General features: G+C 30.4%; 1 protein-coding gene across 12 annotated transcripts in view; it reads left to right on the top strand.

The window, feature by feature from the left end:
- Rbfox1 (RNA-binding Fox protein 1) overlaps positions 1-19923 on the top strand; it is a 714540-nt gene that overhangs the window by 593443 nt on the left and 101174 nt on the right. For 10 of the 12 annotated variants that reach the window (XM_075308554.1, XM_075308553.1, XM_075308547.1 and 7 more), the window contains one exon: positions 16954-16974. The exons of the other annotated variants lie outside the window; for them this stretch is intronic. In XM_075308554.1, coding sequence (XP_075164669.1) covers positions 16954-16974 — 21 coding nt within the window. The remainder of the gene's footprint in view (positions 1-16953; positions 16975-19923) is intronic. 12 annotated transcript variants of the gene reach the window in all.

Genomic DNA, 19923 nt, shown 5'->3' with positions numbered 1-19923 from the left:
ATTCACATAGTCGGCATTTGAATATTATTTACTTACATTTATATTTCCTAAGGGATAACTTTAATTGGAATTATCTGCCTATGTATGCAAATATATATTTGTGGAATGCCAATCGTATGTACTACTGTAGGCAAAAAGTCCACCTAACAGGGGGGACGGGCAAATGTTCTCAACTGAGTTCAATGAACAGTACAGTGATAAAAAGATCATTATTCCTCAGACGAATAAAGGCGAACTATTTTCTTAAACCGGTGAGTGAAAGCGCTTCGAGCTTCGAGCACATGGAGAATGTATTTTCGCTTGCAATTTACATTAGCAAATCGTACCAGTTTCTAGTTAATTGTCCAAAATGAAATGCTGTACTCTTTTAAAGACACAATTTTTATTGATAGATGCCATAACATAACGTTTTGCAACTACAATTAATTTAAAAAAAAAAAAAATATATGCACATATATAAATTCCCTATTACACAGAAAAAGTGCTCACGAAAAATTTTCCAATTAAATTCATAATTGAGCTTTAAAAAATATTCAATTAAAAATGTAATTGATTCAACAAATTTTTTAATGGAAACAATTTCAATTCATTTGTTAATTGATATACCATTTCTGTGATTGAAGACATTTCACCATTTCTGACATTGAAGACGTCCGACCGTCCGTCCGTCTGTTGAAATCACGCTAACTTCCGAACGAAAAAAGCTATCGACTTGAAACTTGGCACTAGTAGTTGTTATTGATGTAGGTCGGATGGTATTACAAATGGGCCATATCGGTCCACTTTTAAATACGTATAGCCCCCCTATAAAGGGACCCTCAGATTTGGCTTGCGGAGCCCCTAAGAGAAGCATATTCCATTCGATCCGGCTGAAATTTGGTACATGGTGTTAGTATATAGTGTCTAACAACCATGCAAAAATTGGCCCACAACGGCCCATAATTATATGTAGCCCCCATATAAACCGATCCCTAAATTTGGCTTGCAGAGCCTCAAAGAGAAGCAAATTTCATCCGATACGCCTGAAATTTGGTACATAATGTTGGTATATGGTATCTAACAACCATGCAAAAATTGGTCCACAACGGCCCATAATTATATGTAGCACCCATATAAACCGATCCCTAGATTTGGCTTGCAGAGCCTCAAAGAGAACCAAATTTCATCCGATTTTGCTGAAATTTGGTACATGGTGTTGGCATATGGTCTCTAACAATCATGCAATAATGGGTCCACATCGGTCCATAATTATGTCTAGCTCCCATATAAACCGATCCCCAGATTTGGCTTGCGGAGTCTCAAACAGAAGCAAAATTCATCCGATCCAGTTCAAATGTAGAACGTGGTGTTAGTATATGGTCTCTAACATCCATGCAAAAATTGGTCCACATCGGTTCACAATCATATATAGCCCCCATATAAACCGATCCCCAGATTTGGCTTGCGGAGCCTCTAAGAGAAGCAAATTTCATCCAATCCGGTTGTATTTTGGAACATGGGGTTAGTATATGATCTTCAACAACCGTCCATATCGGTCCATAATTATATATAGCCCCCATATAAACCGTTCTCCAGATTTGACCTCCGGAGCATATTGGAGGAGAAAGATTCATCCGATCCGATTCAAATTCGGAACGTGGTGTTAGTATATGGCCGCTAACAACCATACCAAAATTGGTCCATATCGGTCTATAGTTATATATAGCCGATCTCCAATCACACAAAAATTGGTCCATATCGGTTCATAATCATGGTTGCCACTCGAGCCAAAAATAATCTACCAAAATTTTATTTCTATAGAAAATTTTGTCCAAATTTTATTTTTGTAGAAAATTTTGTCAAAATTTTATTTCTATAGAAAAATTTGTCAAAATTTTATTTCTATAGAAAATTTTGTCAAAATTTTATTTCTATAGAAAATTTTGTTAAAATTTTATTTTTATAGAAAATTTTGTCAAAATTTTATTCTATAGAAAATTTTGTCAAAATTTTATTTCTATAGAAAATTTTGTCAAAATTTTATTTCTATAGAAAATTTTGTCAAAATTTTATTTCTATAAAAAATTTTGTTAAAATTTTATTTTTATAGAAAATTTTGTCAAAATTTTATTCTATGGAAAATTTTGCCAAAATTTTATTTCTATAGAAAATTTTGTGAAATTTTATTTTTTTTTTTTTTTTAATTTACTTTATTCCATTAAATATGTTTACAATATAATAGAAGTCTCTGCGCCGAGTAGGCTTATATAGAGACTAGTTGGCAAAAACATATATCTATCGTATTATCAATTACTTCTCATAATTAATTCAAAAATAAATTCATATTAAAATTATATTAAAATTCAACTTGACAATAAAAAATGTGTAATGATTGATATTAAATTAGTGTTTCAATTTTTCCTAGTATATATTTTTTCAATGAAGATTTGAATACCGAAATTCTAGCAATTATTTTTAGAGTTTGTGGTAGTGCATTATATTCTTGAGGTCCCGCGTATTCAATCCTTTGTTTTGTTAGCTCTGTTCTGCATCTAACAGATATTAAATTATCCTCTTGTCTTGTGTTGATGTTGTGTTGATTTCTGTTTCTTTTAAATTGTACAAGCGAAAATCCATTATTTGTCACAGCTTTAAACATATAAATCAATATGTGATTTTGATATATACCTTTTATAGGAAGTATATTGGTTGCGTAGTTTTTGAATATGTTTCTATAGAAAATTTTGTCAAAATTTTATTTCTATAGAAGATTTTGTTAAAATTTTATTTCTATAGAAAATTTTGTCAAAATTTTATTTCTATAGAAAATTTTGTGAAATTCTATTTCTATACAAGATATTGTCAAGATTTTATTTCTATAGAAAATTTTATCAAAATTTTATTTCTATAGAAAATTTTGTGAAAATTTTATTTGTATAGAAAATTTTGTCAAAATTTTATTTCTATACAAGATTTTGTGAAAATTTTATTTCTGTAGAACATTTTATTAAACTTTTATTTCTATAGAAAATCTTGTCAAAATTTTATTTCTATAGAAAATTTTGTTACAATTTTATTTCTATAGAAAATTTTGTCAAAATTTTATTTCTATAGAAAATTTTGTCAAAATTTTATTTCTATAGAAAATTTTGTCAAAATTTTATTTCTATACAAGATTTTGTGAAATTTTATTTCTATAGAAAATTTTGTCAAAATTTTATTTCTATAGAAAATTTTGTCAAAATTTTATTTCTATAGAAAAATTTGTCAAAATTTTATTTCTATAGAAAATTTTGTCAAAATTTTATTTCTATAGAAAATTTTGTTAAAATTTTATTTTTATAGAAAATTTTGTCAAAATTTTATTCTATAGAAAATTTTATCAAAATTTTATTTCTATAGAAAATTTTGTGAAATTTAATTTCTATAGCAAATTTTGTCAAAATTTTATTTCTATGGAAAATTTTGTTAAAATTTTATTTTTATAGAAAATTTTGTCAAAATTTTATTCTATGGAAAATTTTGTCAAAATTTTATTTCTATAGAAAATTTTGTGAAATTTTATTTCTATAGAAAATTTTGTGGAATTTTATTTCTTTACAAGATATTGTCAAGATTTTATTTCTATAGAAAATTTTATCAAAATGTTATTTCTATAGAAAATTTTGTGAAAATTTTATTTGTATAGAAAATTTTGTCAAAATTTTATTTCTATACAAGATTTTGTGAAAATTTTATTTCTGTAGAAAATTTTATTAAACTTTTATTTCTATAGAAAATTTTGTTAAAATTTTATTTCTATAGAAAATTTTGTTACAATAGTATTTCTATAGAAAATTTTATCAAAATTTTATTTCTATAGAAAATTTTGTCAAAATTTTATTTCTATACAAGATTTTGTGAAATTTTATTTCTATAGAAAATTTTTTCAAAATTTGATTTCTATAGAAAATTTTGTTAAAATTTTATTTCTATAGAAAATTTTGTCAAAATTTTATTTCTATAGAAAAGTTTGTGAAAATTTTATTTCTATAGAAAATTTTGTCAAACTGAATTATATACGTATTTGATCGATCTTTTTTGATTTAATATATACCACGTATGGACTTACATACAATTTAAAAGACGGTGTTAGGAGATTTTAAGATGCCTTGCCATCGGCAAGCGTTACCGCAAATTAAGTAATTCGATTGTGGATGGCAGTGTTTAGAAGAAGTTTCTACGCAATCCATGGTGGAGGGTACATAAGCTTCGGCCTGGCCGAACTTACGGCCATATATACTTGTTACATCAATGTCATGTTCTCAATCCATGGTTTTTTCTTTCGGCTCCATGCTGGGCAATTTGACCCGCGGAAACGGCATTCAGTGTATTCTCTGTAGCCGTCACCAGTGGCTTTCTCTGGAACTAGTATTACTGGACGCAAAAATAACACACCTGTTTACTACCACTTTTTTTCTTTTCTATTAAAATGAGCAAAAGACTGTTTATAGCAACATTCCAAAGTAAGGATGTAATAACTCTTTCTAGATAAATGCTAATGTTATTGGATTTTCAAATGAAATGTACCAAATTTAGTACAATTGTACCAAGCTGATCCCTTAATCATGCTCACAGAAGCGGCTATTAGTGTATTCTTAGAAACCGTCCATATTCTCTTTCGCTGAAAAAAAAAAACGATGAATAATCCATGTACGGATCAGTAGTGTTAGTGAACGGAACAATAACACACTAGTATGCCATAACCTTTATCATCGTTTCTAATAAGAAGCGCGAATGACTGTCCATTGCAACATTCCAAAGTTAAGGTGATATAAGTTTTTATTTGTGAATGCCAATGTTGTTCATTCCATATTTTGCATAGTCAATAGTTTTTTCCGGGTTTGTTCACATTTTAAAGTGAAAAATTGTCAAAATTTTAAGTTAAAATTAAATTTTGAGCGCAATACGAAATTCAAGACAGACACAATTTAAGTAGAATTTCTTCATTTTAGAAATATATGAACTATTTTATGCAAATTTCGAAGTTATGTACTTTTTTGTATTAAACCTTTTTTTTTCATTTGCAGTTTAGAAAAATATAAACTATTTTGTGCGAATTTCGAATTTTGTACAACTGTGTACTTTATTTGTATAAAACTTTTTTTCTCAAACAAACAAAAAATAATTAAAAAAAAAGATATTGAACTAAAATCAATTAATTTTCGTGATCTAAAACAAAAACTTAATTCGCCTATAGCCATTTTCGTTGACATGTCCATCGATTCCATAGCACTTGCCTTCCTTATAAACAAAAAAAAATTCCATTTGCCTTTTCTGCTAAATAAAATAATGTATCCTCTATCATCCGTTGTATTCTTATTGATAGCTTACCTTTCGTCGATAACCTATCCGAGAAATGAATATTTAAGCAATATGAGGAAAAAAAACAACATTATATTTTGCATTGTCGTCGGTTTAATGCAATTTGCATATCATATCCGTTGTGAGAGTTTTCTTTATGTACTGCAGTTTTATTACGGATTCGAAATGACAGAAGTAAGCCTACGAATCACAATCAGAACCACCGCATAAGCATGGATGAAAAGATGCAAGAGAGATGCCTATAGCGAGCATATATACGCCCACACACACACACACATGGTACTGGACCTATTTCATTCTACACCCTAAAAAAAAATCGCTTCTGTAACGTAGACCCCAAACATATCACTACATTATTTCCAATTAAAAAATTGATTATAGTTGAAAAATTTTTCAATTAATAAATTAATTGATAAATTGATATTTTATTTAAATATTAAATGTTTATCAAGTTTGTTTTTTCATTTATAATTAATTTTAATCCACATATCAATAACATAGAGATTATGATAACATTGTAATTCCAATACTGTAAAATTTAAGATAGTTATCTTGTTGTATTGGCATATAATTCAATAAATCAATCAATCAATTAACTGATTAATCAAGATAGAAACATTAAGTTAATTAAGTCCACGATTGAAATTTTTAATATTTTTAATTAAAAAATTATTTGATATAATTAACTTTTTAATCAAATTTGAAAGACTAACCCCCATTTTCACGAAGCTACGTTAGTGCTAGGTTAGCTAATGAACTTTTAAACCGTATTATTATCTATCATCTTGCCTATATATTCTATATGCCAGTTAGGAGCTTAACTGCTAAAAAAAATTTCAGTTAAAGTAAACCGGATAGAAGATATTTCCATTTTACTTTCTGTTAACTGGGAGTTAAAGTCTAATGGAGCTATATGAAAATGGCCGTAAGTCAGTTAAAAAAGTGATGTAAAAACAAGTATATACGGCCGTAAGTTCGGCCCGGCCGAAGCTTATGTACCCTCCACTATGGATTGCGTAGAAACTTCTAATGAAGCCGATGGCAAGGTATCTTAAAACTTTCTAACACCGTAATATATGCCACATAGTCCATACGTGGTATATATTAAACAAAAAAAAAGGCAGATTAAATAGGTATATAATTAAGTTTAAAGCTTCTATAGAAATGAAATTTTGACAAAATAAAATTTTGACAACATTTTCTATAGAAATAAAATTTTGACAAAATTTTCTATAGAAATAAAATTTTGACACAATTTTCTATAGAAATTAAATTTTGACAAAATTTTCTACAAAAATAAAATTTTGACAAAATTTTCTATAGAAATAAAATTTTGACAAAACTTTCTATAGAAATACAATTTTGACAAAATTTTCTATAGAAATAACATTTTGGTAGATTATTTTTGGCTCGAGTGGCAACCATGATTATGAACCGATATGGACCAATTTTTGTGTGATTGGGGATCGACTATATATAACTATAGACCGATATAGATCAATTTTGGCATGGTTATTAGCGGCCTTATACTACCACCACATTGCAAATTTCAACCGGATCGGATGAATTTTGCTCCTCCAAGAGGCTCCGGACATCAAATCTGGGGAACGGTTTATATGGGGGCTATATATAATTATGGACCGATATGGCCCAATTCTTGCATGGTTGTTAGAGACCATATACTAACACCTCGTACCAAATTTCAACCGGATCGGATTAATTTTGCTCCTCTAAGAGGCTCCGGAGGTCAAATCTGGGGATCGGCTTATATGGGGGCCATATATACTTATGAGCCGATGTGGACCAATTTTTGCATGGTCATTAGATGACATATAGCAACGCCATGTACCAAATTTCAGCCGGATCGGATGAAATTTGCCTCTCTTAGAGGCTCCGCAAGCCAATTAGGGGGATCGGTTTATATGGGGGCAATATATAATTATGGACCGATGTGAACCAATTTTTTCGTGGTTGTTAGAGACCATATACTAACACCATGTACCATGTAACATGTGGTTCTCTTAGAGGCTCCGCAAGCCAAATCGGGGGATCGGTTTATATGGGGGCTATACGTAAAAGTGGACCGATATGGACCAATTTTGACAAAATTTTCTATAGAAATAACATTTTGGTAGATTATTTTTGGCTCGAGTGGCAATCATGATTATGAACCGATATGGACCAATTTTTGTGTGATTGGGGATCGGCTATATGTAACTATAGAACGATATGGACCAATTTTGGCATGGTTATTAGCGGCCTTATACTAACACCACGTTGCAAATTTCAACCGGATCGGATGAATTTTGCTCCTCCAAGAGGCTCCGGAGGACAAATCTGGGAATCGATTTATATGGGGGCTATATATAATTATGGACCGATATCGACCAATTCTTGCATGGTTGTTAGAGACCATATACTAACACCTTGTACCCAATTTCAGCCGTATCGGATAAATTTTGCTCCTCTAAGAGGCTCCGGAGGTCAAATCTGGGGATCGGCTTATATGGAGGCCATATATACTTATGAGCCGATGTGGACCAATTTTTGCATGGTCATTAGAGAACATATACCAACGCTATGTACCAAATTTCAGCCGGATCGGATGAAATTTGCTTCTCTTAGAGGTTCCGGGGGATCGGTTTATATGGGAGCAATATATAATTATGGACCGATGTGGACCAATTTTTGCGTGGTTGTTAGAGACCATATACTAACACCATGTACCATGTACCATGTGGTTCTCTTAGAGGCTCCGCAAGCCAAATCGGGGGATCGGTTTATATGGGGTTTATATGTAAAAGTGGACCGCTATGGACCAATTTTTGCATGGTTGTTAGCAGAGAACGAAGCCGCCGAGTCGCGCCGCCGATTTCAGTCGCCGCCGACCATTTTTTGCCAGTCGACGCCGCCGCCGAATATGTCGACTCATCTCGACTCAAATTTAGCCGCCAATTAATCAAAAATGTCGATTTAAATCAGAAAAATTTATATATAATTGTAGTATTTTTCCCAAAATTTTGAACACCACCAATGATAATTAAGCTGCTATAATAATTTAGCAAAAATTTAGCTCAGAAATTTTGAACGAAAAGTACATTTGTTTGTAAGATAGGTTGTACAACTAATCTCATTACCATTCGATTAACTTCAAATTGATTTTATAATGGATAATTGTCCGCCGCCGCGTGAACAAATTTATATCGGCTCAGCCGTCAAGCCGCCGCCACCGGAGGCAAAAATTTAGTGCCCGCCGCCGACGACAAAAATGGGTCGGCTTCATTCTCTGGTTGTTAGAGACCATATACCAACACCATGTACCAAATTTCAGTCGGATCGGATGAAATTTGGTTCTCTTAGAGGCTCCGCAAGCCAAATCGGGGGATCGGTTTATATGGGGGCTATATGTAATTATGGACCGAAATGGACCAACTTTTGTATGGTTGTTAGAGACCATATACTAACACTATGTACCAAATTTCAAACGGATCGGATGAAATTGGCTTCTCTTAGAGGCATCGCAAGCCAAATTTGGGGGTCCGTTTATATGGGGGCTATACGTAAAAGTGGTACGATATGGCCCATTTGCAATACCATCCGACCTACATCAATAACAACTACTTGTGCCAAGTTTCAAGTCGATAGCTTGTTTCGTTCGGAAGTTAGCGTGATTTCAACAGACGGACGGACGGACATGCTCAGATCGACTCAGAATTTCACCACGACCCAGAATATATATACTTTATGGGGTCTTAGAGCAATATTTCGATGTGTCACAAACGGAATGACAAAGTTAATATACCCCCATCCTATGGTGGTGGGTATAAAAAAACTGTTTAAACAATAAATTTTTTAATCAAACTAAAAACACTAAGTTAGTGAAGAATGTAATTGAAAATACGTTTACGTTTTTAAAACAAAAATTTATTGAGTTTTGCAAGCAACATCAATTAAATATTTAATTGAATCAAAAAAAAAATTAATTTTTTTATATGTATTTTTATATCAAGTATTTTTTTTTTCATGCCCAATTAAAACTGTGATTGATACTATCATTTTCGTGATTGACTCAGAAAAAGATTTTTGTGTGCAGTTTCGACTAAACGCCAACAATTTTTCAGCTTGCCTTCGAAGCTTTCTTTCTAGTTGCCTGGGATCTTGTTGGCAAAGATCGCATAAGTATCCCTGGAAATAGAGACTATTTCTTTAAATTATCTTGTTATCTCTCCTTGATCGTATCCGCTTAGTTCGGATCGTAGGAGAACGTCATCTGAATGCATTTATCTTTCTATAATTCTCTTTTCTCTCATTTCTTATTTGCACTGATCGTATATATAAACTGAATAAATGTATATTATTGAAATTAATTTTGTTTTCATTTCCTTAATTTAAACTCCATAATTTACTGAAATCTCCAGTGGGATATTGCAACTTAATTTTTTACAAAACACTGCATTCAATGGAATATTGTGTGATTTTGCACAAATTTTCTCAGTGTAAATATAAGTTTGCCATCCTTCCATTTGTACATACCTATTTGAACAGTGTGTACTTCTTACTTTTCATAATTTACAAACAGAGAGAAACAAATATGAAATGCTTTCGATGCGTTGTGTTTTTTACTCCTTGCTGATTTCTGCAGTATTCTTATTGGAGAACCTGGGACTTCTGTTTCCTTTGTATATGATGTCATGCCATATGAATGAATTTCCGTTGCTCCTCTGAGCTCCCTCCTTGCCGGCCACAGAATTGCTTGAAGTAAATATTATTATTTCATTCTTGAAGACCTTTTTGAAAGTCATGTCTATTTATTTGGGTGAAAGGCAGAAAAACAATGATTTCGTTACTCAAATTTAAGAGGATGTTTGGACTGGATTTCTTACCAATATAGTATTTTATTGTTTGACATTTTCTTATCTATTAATAATTAGCATTAACTTCTATTTAATTATTAATTTAATTTAAATTGAGGCAATCAGTTAATTGTTGTATTATTATTTATTTATTTATATTTATTTTAGCTTTAGATGAAATAATTTTTCATAAGAATTCTATGATTTAGCACTTGCTTATGAACTATTCGATTATATTTATAGTTGGATTTGTTTTTCGATTTGTGTAAAAATTTAGTTAACTAGTATGTCTATAGAAACTAAATGTTTTCCAACAAAATATTCTATACATGGATGAAATTATCAACAAAATTTTTCCAATAAAATCTCTAATAGATTAAAAAAAATATTCAATAAAAAATGTAATTGATTCAACGAAGTTTTTTAATTGAAACAAAAATTAAACACAAAATGCATTATATCAATTAAGTTTTTGATTGGATCAATTAATTATTCAATTCTTGTGATTGAAGAAATTGGATCAATTAATTTCGTGATTGGAGACAACAAATATTTTATTATGTATAATTGGAAATCGGAAAATTAGTAAGAAAGTATGAACTATTATAAAATGACAAGAAAATTATTTCATGCACACAAAAAAAAATATTTTTGGATTCAATCACGAAATTAATTGATCGAATTAGTTTTTAATTGAAATGTCTTCTGTCATCGAAATAATAGCATTAATCTCCGAAGTCAATTAAACAATTAATTCATCCAATTAAAAAAGGATATTGATATTATTAATTTTTGTGATTGATTTTTGTTTTAGTTTAAAAAATTTCTTGAATCAATTATATTTTTAATTGAATATTTTTGAAAATTCAATTGCAATTTTAATTGGAAATATTTCGGTGAAATGTTTTTCTGTCATAGTTACATACACACAAAATTTTTTTTTATTAAATCCAATCACAAAATTAATTGATCCAATTATTTTTTTAATTGAAATGTCTTCAATCACGAAAATGATAGTATCAATCACAGTTTTAATTGGGCATCCAAAAAAATACTTGATTAAAAAATTAATTGATTTCATTAGGAAATTTCAATCACAGTTTTATTTGAGCATCCAAAAAAATACTTGATTAAAAAATTAATTGATTTCATTAGGAAATTTCAATTAATTTTTTAATTGATTCAATTAATTTTTTAATTGATTCAATTAAATTTTTAATTGACGTTGTTTGCAAAATTCAATTAATTTTTCATTTAAAACCGAAACTATTTTTAATCGCTATACTATATTTCAATCACTTTCTATAACTATTTTTAATCCTTTTTAGTTTGATGCCAAAATTCATAGTTTCAAAAAAAAATTAAATTTTAAGAATTTAAAAAAAAATATATACATCCATAATTTTTTAACTGTCATACTCTTCCGAGTTTGATTAAAAAGCTAATTGTATTAATTAAGTTTTTAATTGAAATTTAAAAACTCTCAATCATTAACTTAATTGACTAAATGTTTCTAGTTTGATTAAATGGTTAATAGTATCAATTAATTTTTTTTAATTGGAAAAGTTTTCAACTTCAATCAACTTTTTAATTGGGAATATTTTGGTGATATTTTTTCTGTGTAGTTAAAATAATTATGAATAAATAATTGAAATACAAAAAATAATTAATTGTCTCAATCAAAAAATTAATTGACGTTTTAATTAAACCAATATTTGTTATCATAATTACTGTGATTGATATAACTTTTGCAATATTAATTTGAAAATAATGTAATCAATTAATTCCATGATTGAGTAAAAAACATTTTTTCTAGACCTTTTTAATGGAAAGTTTTAATTTTGAACAATGAAATGACGCAAAAATTATCTATAGAAATAAAATTTTGACAAAATTTTCTATAGAAATAAAATTTTCTCAAAATTTTCTATAGAAATAAAATTTTCACAAAATTTTCTATAGAAATAAAATTTTCGCAAAAGTTTCTATAGAAATAAAATTTTGACAAAATTTTCTATAGAAATAAAATGACGCAAAAATTTTCTATAGAAATAAAATTTTCACAAAATTTTCTATAGAAATAAAATCTTGACAAAATCTTGTATAGAAATAAAATGTTGACAAAATTTTCTATAGTAATAAAATTTGGACAAAATTTTCTATAGAAATAAAATGTTGGTAGATAATTTTTGGCAATATGAAACAATTTTTGTGTTATTGGGGATCGGCTATATATAACTATAGACCTATATAGACCTATAACTATAGACCAAAGACAAAATTCTATAGAAATAAAATTTTCACAAAATTTTCTACAGAAATAAAATTTTCACAAAATTTTCTATAGAAATACAATTTTGACAAAATTTTCTATAGAAATAAAATTTTCTCAAAATTTTATTTCTATAGAAATAAAATCTTGACAAAATTTTCTATAGAAATAAAATTTTCACGAAATTTTCTATAGAAATAAAATTTTGACAAAATTTTCTATAGAAATAAAATTTTCACAAAATTTTCTATAAAAATAAATTTTTGACAAAATTTTTTATAGAAATAAAATTTTCACGAAATTTTCTATAGAAATAAAATTTTGACAAAATTTTCTATAGAAATAAAATTTTCACAAAATTTTCTATAGAAATAAAATTTTGACAAAATTTTCTATAGAAATAAAATTTTGACAAAATTTTCTATAGAAATAAAATTTTCTCAAAATTTTCTATAGAAATAAAAATTTCACAAAATTTTCCATAGCAATAAAATTTTGACAAAATTTTCTATAGATATAAAATCTTGACAAAATCTTGTATAGAAATAAAATTTTCTATAGTAATAAAATTTGGACAAAATTTTCTAAAGAAATAAAATGTTAGTAGATAATTTTTGGCGATATGAAAATTTTTTTGTGTTATTGGGGATCGGCTATATATAACTATAGACCTATATAGACCTATAACTATAGACCAAAGACAAAATCCTATAGAAATAAAATTTTTACAAAAATTCTATTGAAATAAAATTTTGACAAAATTTTCTATAAAAGTACAATTTTGACAAAATTTTCTATAAAAGTCAAATTTTGACAAAATTTTCTATAAAAGTAAAATTTTGGCAAAATTTTCTATAAAAGTCAAATTTTGACAAAATTTTCTAAAGAAATAAAATTTTCACAAAATTTTCTATAGAAATAAAATTTTCACAAAATTTTCTATAGAAATAAAATTTTCTATAAAAATAAAATTTTGACAAAATTTTCTATAGAAATAAAATTTTGACAAAATTTTCTATAGAAATAAAATTTTCTATAAAAATAAAATTTTGACAAAATTTTCTATAGAAATAAAATTTTCACAAAATTTTCTATAGAAATAAAATTTTCTATAGAAATAAAATCTTGACAAAAGTTTCTATAGAAATAAAATCTTAACAAAATCTTGTATAGAAATAAAATTTTGACAAAATTTTCTATAGTAATAAAATTTTGACAAAATTTTCTATAGAAATAAAATGTTGGTAGATAATTTTTGGCGATATGTAACAATTTTTTGTGATTGGGGATCGGCTATATATAACTATAGACCGATATCGACCAATTTTGACATGGTTGTTAGCGCCCATATACTAGCCAATGTACCAAATTTCAACCGAATCGAATGAATTTTGCTCTTCCAAGGGGTTCCGGAGGTCAAATCTGGGGATCGATTTACATGGGGGGTATATATTATTATGAATCGATATGGACCAATTTTTGCATGGTTATTAGATACCATATACTTACAGCTCGTAACTAATTTCAACCGAATCGGATGAATTTTGCTCTTTCAAGGGGTTCCGGAGGTCAAATCTGGGGATCGATTTACATGGGGGCTATATATTGTTATGAATCGATATGGACCAATTTTTGCATGGCTGTTAGATACCATATACTAACACCACGTACCAAATTTTAACCGAATCGGATGAATTTTGCTCCTCCAAGAGATTGCGGAGGTCAAATCTGGAGATCGGTTTATATGGGGCCTATATATAATTATGGACCGATATGGACCAATTTTTGCATGGTTGTTAGAGATCATATACTAACATCATGTACCAAATTTCAGCCGGATCGGATGAAATTTGCTTCTCTTAGAGGTCTTAGAGGAATCAGTTTGTGGCGTCTTACATCATTATTTCGATGTGTTACACACGGTATGACAAAGTTAATATACCCTCCATCCTATGGTTGAGGGTATAATAATGTGATCAATTAATTCCATGATTGACTAAAAAACATTTTTCTGTACCTTTTTAATGGAAATTTTTAATTTTTAACAATAAAATGACGCAAAAAGAACAGAAAAGCAATGGTAAAGTTAAAACACAATGACAATAAAATAAAAAGAATATATCCAGCGGGGATAATTGAGAAGATTTTGCAATTTCTATTATGTATTAAGTCTTATATTTAATAAAAAAAATCGTCATTGGTGAAATTTGAACATCTCAAGATGTAGTTAAAAAAAGGAGATTTTTTTTCAAATTAACTTCCAAGGTATGTTAATGGCCTCTGTTTTTTGGGATGCGCATGGAATAATTTTTATCGATTATCTTGAGAAGGGAAAAACCATCAACAGTGACTGTTATATGGCGTTATTGGAGCGCTTGAAGGTCGAAATCGCGGCAAAACGGCCCCATATGAAGAAGAAAAAGGTGTTGTTCCGCCAAGACAACGCACCGTGCCACAAGTCATTGAGAACGATGGCAAAAATTCATGAATTGGGCTTCGAATTGCTTCCCCACGCACCGTATTCTCCAGATCTGGCCCCCAGCGACTTTTTCTTGTTCTCAGACCTCAAAAGGATGCTCGCAGGGAAAAAATTTGGCTGCAATGAAGAGGTGATCGCCGAAACTGAGACCGGTCGCTGTCCACTCAGCCGACTGTCGATTGGACTCAGGAGTGTAGTGATGGAGCCATGTTTCATCCATTGTCACATATCGACGGAAAAACTCGGGTGTATTACGAGTTAACAGCTGCAAACACCGCTCAGAATCATCAACACGTTGTTGTTTTTGGTCAAATGTGAGCTCGCGCGGCACCCATTTTGCACAGAGCTTCCGCATATCCAAATATTGATGAATGATATGACCAACACGTTTCTTTGATTGCTTTAAGGCCTCTCCTATCTCGATCAACTTCATTTTAGGGTCATTCAAAATCATTTTGTGGATTTTTTTGATGTTTTCGTCGGTAACCACCTCTTTCGGGCGCCCACTGCGTTCACCGTCCTCCGTGCTCATTTCACCACGCTTGAATTTTGCATACCAATTAATTATTGTTGATTTCCCTGGGGCAGAGTCCGGAAACTCATTATCAAGCCAAGTTTTTGCTTCCGCCGTATTTTTTCCCTTCAGAAAACAGTATTTTATCAAAACACGAAATTCATTTTTTTCCATTTTTTTCACAATAACAAAAGTTGCTTCACAAAAGAAGCTCTGTCTCACAAACTAATTGACTTACAGACGTCAAATTTTGACACGAATCATTTGAGGGTTGGTACTATATAAAAATAATATGCAATTAATACTAGCGACGCCATCTATGTGACAGACCGGGGACTCATCAGTCAACCTGTTATTTTGAGGCAAAACCGAAGGAATACTACCAAAATGGTATCACAAAATTGGAAGATCGTTATAATCGTTGTATCGCTCTTGAAGGGAACTATGTTGAATAATAAAAACGAATTTTGACACAAAAAAAAATGTGTTTTTCTTTGTTAGACCGGGGACTTATCAGCCAACCTGTTACTGGGTTTCCATTTCCATTTTTAATCATATTAATTATATAGATGTGTATATTAGTGTTTATATTACCTTGGTGTTCTTGGTGAATTGTCCTTATTTTGGCATGATGAAATTATCTAGTGTTCTTTTAGTGTCCCTCCAGTGAAGTCCTTTTGAAAATGTCTCCTCCCTATTCCCAAATGCTTGTGTTTGTGTTAACAAATGCATGGTGGATAACATCTTTAGTTTAACATAGAATTTCGCATGATTGTGAATATGAAAGAAAATTAATACAAAAATACACACAATATTTATAGACTATGTAAATACATTTGTTTATATACATATAACATAGTCGTTTATATATATTTAAGCATTCAAGATTTTTTGATAAAATTTACTAAAGTATATATTCTCCTTTTTTTCACCGTTTTATGTTTGGCTCTTTTTTTTACCATATCGAAAATATTTTGATTGTTGATGAAATTGTTATACCGCTTTTGATGACTGACTGCCTGCCCGCCTGCCTGCCTTCTCTGAAATATACCACTCACAACCTTATGAAACTTTAACAATTTTTGGAAAAAATTTTATAAAACTACAACGCTCGTCAATTGCCTTATGCCCATCAATGCTACCGTCATCAATGCGAACATTTTGTCTACCTTTATATGGCTGTGTATTTCTCTGATGTATGACAAATGATATGCAAAACAAAAAAATCGTAATTTCATACCACAAACCCAAACAAAACAAATGCTGCGTTTAAATATCAATTTGGATTACATGAATATTATCCATCACAATTAATAATATATACTGACATCATAAATTCCTGGCTCTCTTGCATCATCATCACAATCTACAATTCTCGACATGCATCAACTTTGAATTTGATTTTTTGTTTTTGTTTACAATGGAACCCAACGCCTTGTATGACATGGATTCCCATCTACCTCCTCATCATCATCGTCATGATAAAATGCAGTTTGTGTCCAATGGCCGGAAGGTAAGTTTCGTTTATTCTATGCCATTTTTTTTTTATGAAACTTGTTGTCTTTTCCGATATTACCGTTAAAAAAGAAATATATATATTTATAACATATAAAAATTATTTAGTTTATATAAATTTTCTGTTGATTATTGATTTATTTAATATTTATATGTGTGTGCCCTTTCTTTTTTCTCTTCAAACATTTTGTTAATGAAATATTTACATTGAAAATTTCATATATACATATTTATGCAAATATCTTATGTTTGATCATATGGAAAATGTGACATGCAAAAAAAAAAAAAAAAAACAATACACGATGTACAAAATCATTTACAAATTAAATTCAATTGATTGTACAAATATTTTGTATAATATTGTGCTTTTATCAAGCCTTAATAATTTACACAGGTTTACAAAATTTCGCTATATGGCATAATAAAAAAAAAAACTATTTCTCTACACTATAAGAAAGGGTTTATTTTCTGAGGAATAAAATTTTAGACAAATTAAGTCCATATCGGCGTAAGATATATATGGCAGCTATATCTAAATCTTAACGGATTTCTTCCAAAATCAATAGGGTTCTATTCTGACCCAAAACAGGAACTTGTGCCAAATTTGAAGGCGATTCGACATAAACTGCGACCTAGACTTTGATCACAAAAATGTGTTCACAGACAGACGGACATGACTAGATCGACTCAGGGACCCGTCCTGAGCATTATTGCCAAAGACACCGTGTGTCTATCTCGTCTCATTCTGTGTGTTGCAAACATATGCACTAACTTATATACCCATAATACCCTGTTCCACAGTGTGGCGCAGGGTATAAAAAGTTAAAATTATCCTTTAAAAATATGAAAAAGGCGAGTTATAAAAAAAATTAATCAAAAAAACTTCCTGAGTAGTTAAAATAAAGGACATATTTGGGAGAACATTTTTGGAAGTGCTTTTGAAGTTGTTCCTTTAGAAGTACTTCTATTTTTATATCCTCCTCCATAGGATGGGGGGGTATATTAAATTTGTCATTCCGTTTGTAACACATCGAAATATTGATCTAAGACCCCATAAAGTATATATATTCTGGGTCGTGGTGAAATTCTGAGTCGATCTGAGCATGTCCGTCCGTCCGTCCGTCTGTTGAAATCACGCTAAATTCCGAACGAAACAAGCTATCGACTTGAAACTTGGCACAAGTAGTTGTTATTGATGTAGGTGGGATGGTATTGCAAATGGGCCATATCGGTCCACTTTTACATATAGCCCCCATATAAACGGACCCCCAAATTTGGCTTGCGAGGCCTCTAAGAGAAGCAAATTTCATCCATGGTGTTAGTATATGGTCTCTAACAATCATGCAAAAATTGGTCCACATCGGTCCATAATTATATATAGCCCCCATACAAACCGATCCCCCGATTTGGTTTGCGGAGCCTCTAAGAGAAGCAAATTTCATCCGATCCGGCTGAAATTTGGTACATGGTGTTAGTATATGGTCTCTAACAACCATGCAAAAATTGGTTCACATCGGTCCATAATTATATATAGCCCCCATATAAACCGATCCCCCGATTTGGCTTGCGGAGCCTCTAAGAGAAACAAATTTCATCCGATCCGGCTGAAATTTGGTACATGGTGTTAGTATATGGTCTCTAATGACCATGCAAAAATTGGTCCATATCGGTCCATAATTATATATAGACCCCATATAAACCGATCACCAGATTTGACCTTCGGAGCCTCTTGGAAGACCAAAATTCATCTGATTCAGTCTAAATTTGGTACGTGATGTTAATATATGGCCTCAAACACCCATGCAAAAATTGGTCGATATCGGTCCATAATTATATATAGCCCCCATATAAACCGATCCCCAGATTTGACCTCCGGAGCCCCTTTGAAGAGCAAAATTCATCCGATTCGGTTGAAATTTGGTACGTAATGTTAGTATATAGTATCCAACAACCATGCAGGAATTGGTTCCTATCAGTCCATAATTATATATAGCTCCCATATAAACCGATCGCCAGATTTGACCTCCGATGCCTTTTGGAGAAGCAACATTCATCCGATCTGGTTGAAATTTGGTACATGGTGGTAGTATATGATATTTAACAACCATGCCAAAAGTGGTCCATATCAGTCCATAATCATTTATAGCCCCCATATAAACCGATCCCGAGATTTGGTTTTGGAGCCTCTTGGAGGAGCAAATTTCATCCGAGTGAGTTGAAATTTGTTGATGACAGTCTTTCGTAGAAGTTTCTACGCAATCCTTGGTGGAGGGTACATAAGATTCGGCCTGGCCGAACTTACGGCCGTATATACTTGTTTTTTTGCTGGGAAGCCATAAGCATTCCCAGGCATTTTATCGTTTGGAGACCAACTACAAGTCAATAATAGTTTTTAGATTAATCTTCATCCTTTATTTATTTACAAACCGTTGTATTGTATACTACTTTTCTTCCTAAATATTCTAAATCTACTATTGACTTACACCCAATGAAACAACTACTTTATTATTATTATTATATACTTATAATCCCAGCGAAAAATAAATCGTCGCCAAAAAAGTGAAAATGTCCTTTTTGGATCCGCAAGTTATGCAAAATAGAAACAGAATCGATTAATTTAACATGGGCTTCAGAGAACGGCTGTGATCTACCGCAACCGACCAGTGTATTTAGTAAACACCAATATTTGCAATCTTAAAACACCAATTGGTAAAAAAAAATTCAACCACCAATATCCAATGCAACCGATGACTGTCGGTGTTGGTTAATATAAGTGTTGGTCTCTCGAAAACACCGTAGTAAAGCAATCACACAAATTGGTTACCCATATCTCAGCAGTTTGGTATTCTCTTATTTGTAATCTTTTAGTTGTTTTTCGTTTTTATTTTTTAAATGAAAAATGCAATTTTCTTAATGAAACAATGTTAAATTTTAGGCAACAACAAAA

Source organism: Haematobia irritans, chromosome 4 (genome assembly GCF_050003625.1).
Source record: "Haematobia irritans isolate KBUSLIRL chromosome 4, ASM5000362v1, whole genome shotgun sequence".
NCBI lineage: Eukaryota > Metazoa > Arthropoda > Insecta > Diptera > Muscidae > Haematobia > Haematobia irritans.
The sequence above is the reverse complement of the archived record's forward strand: the minus strand, read 5'-3'. Positions and strand labels throughout refer to the sequence as shown.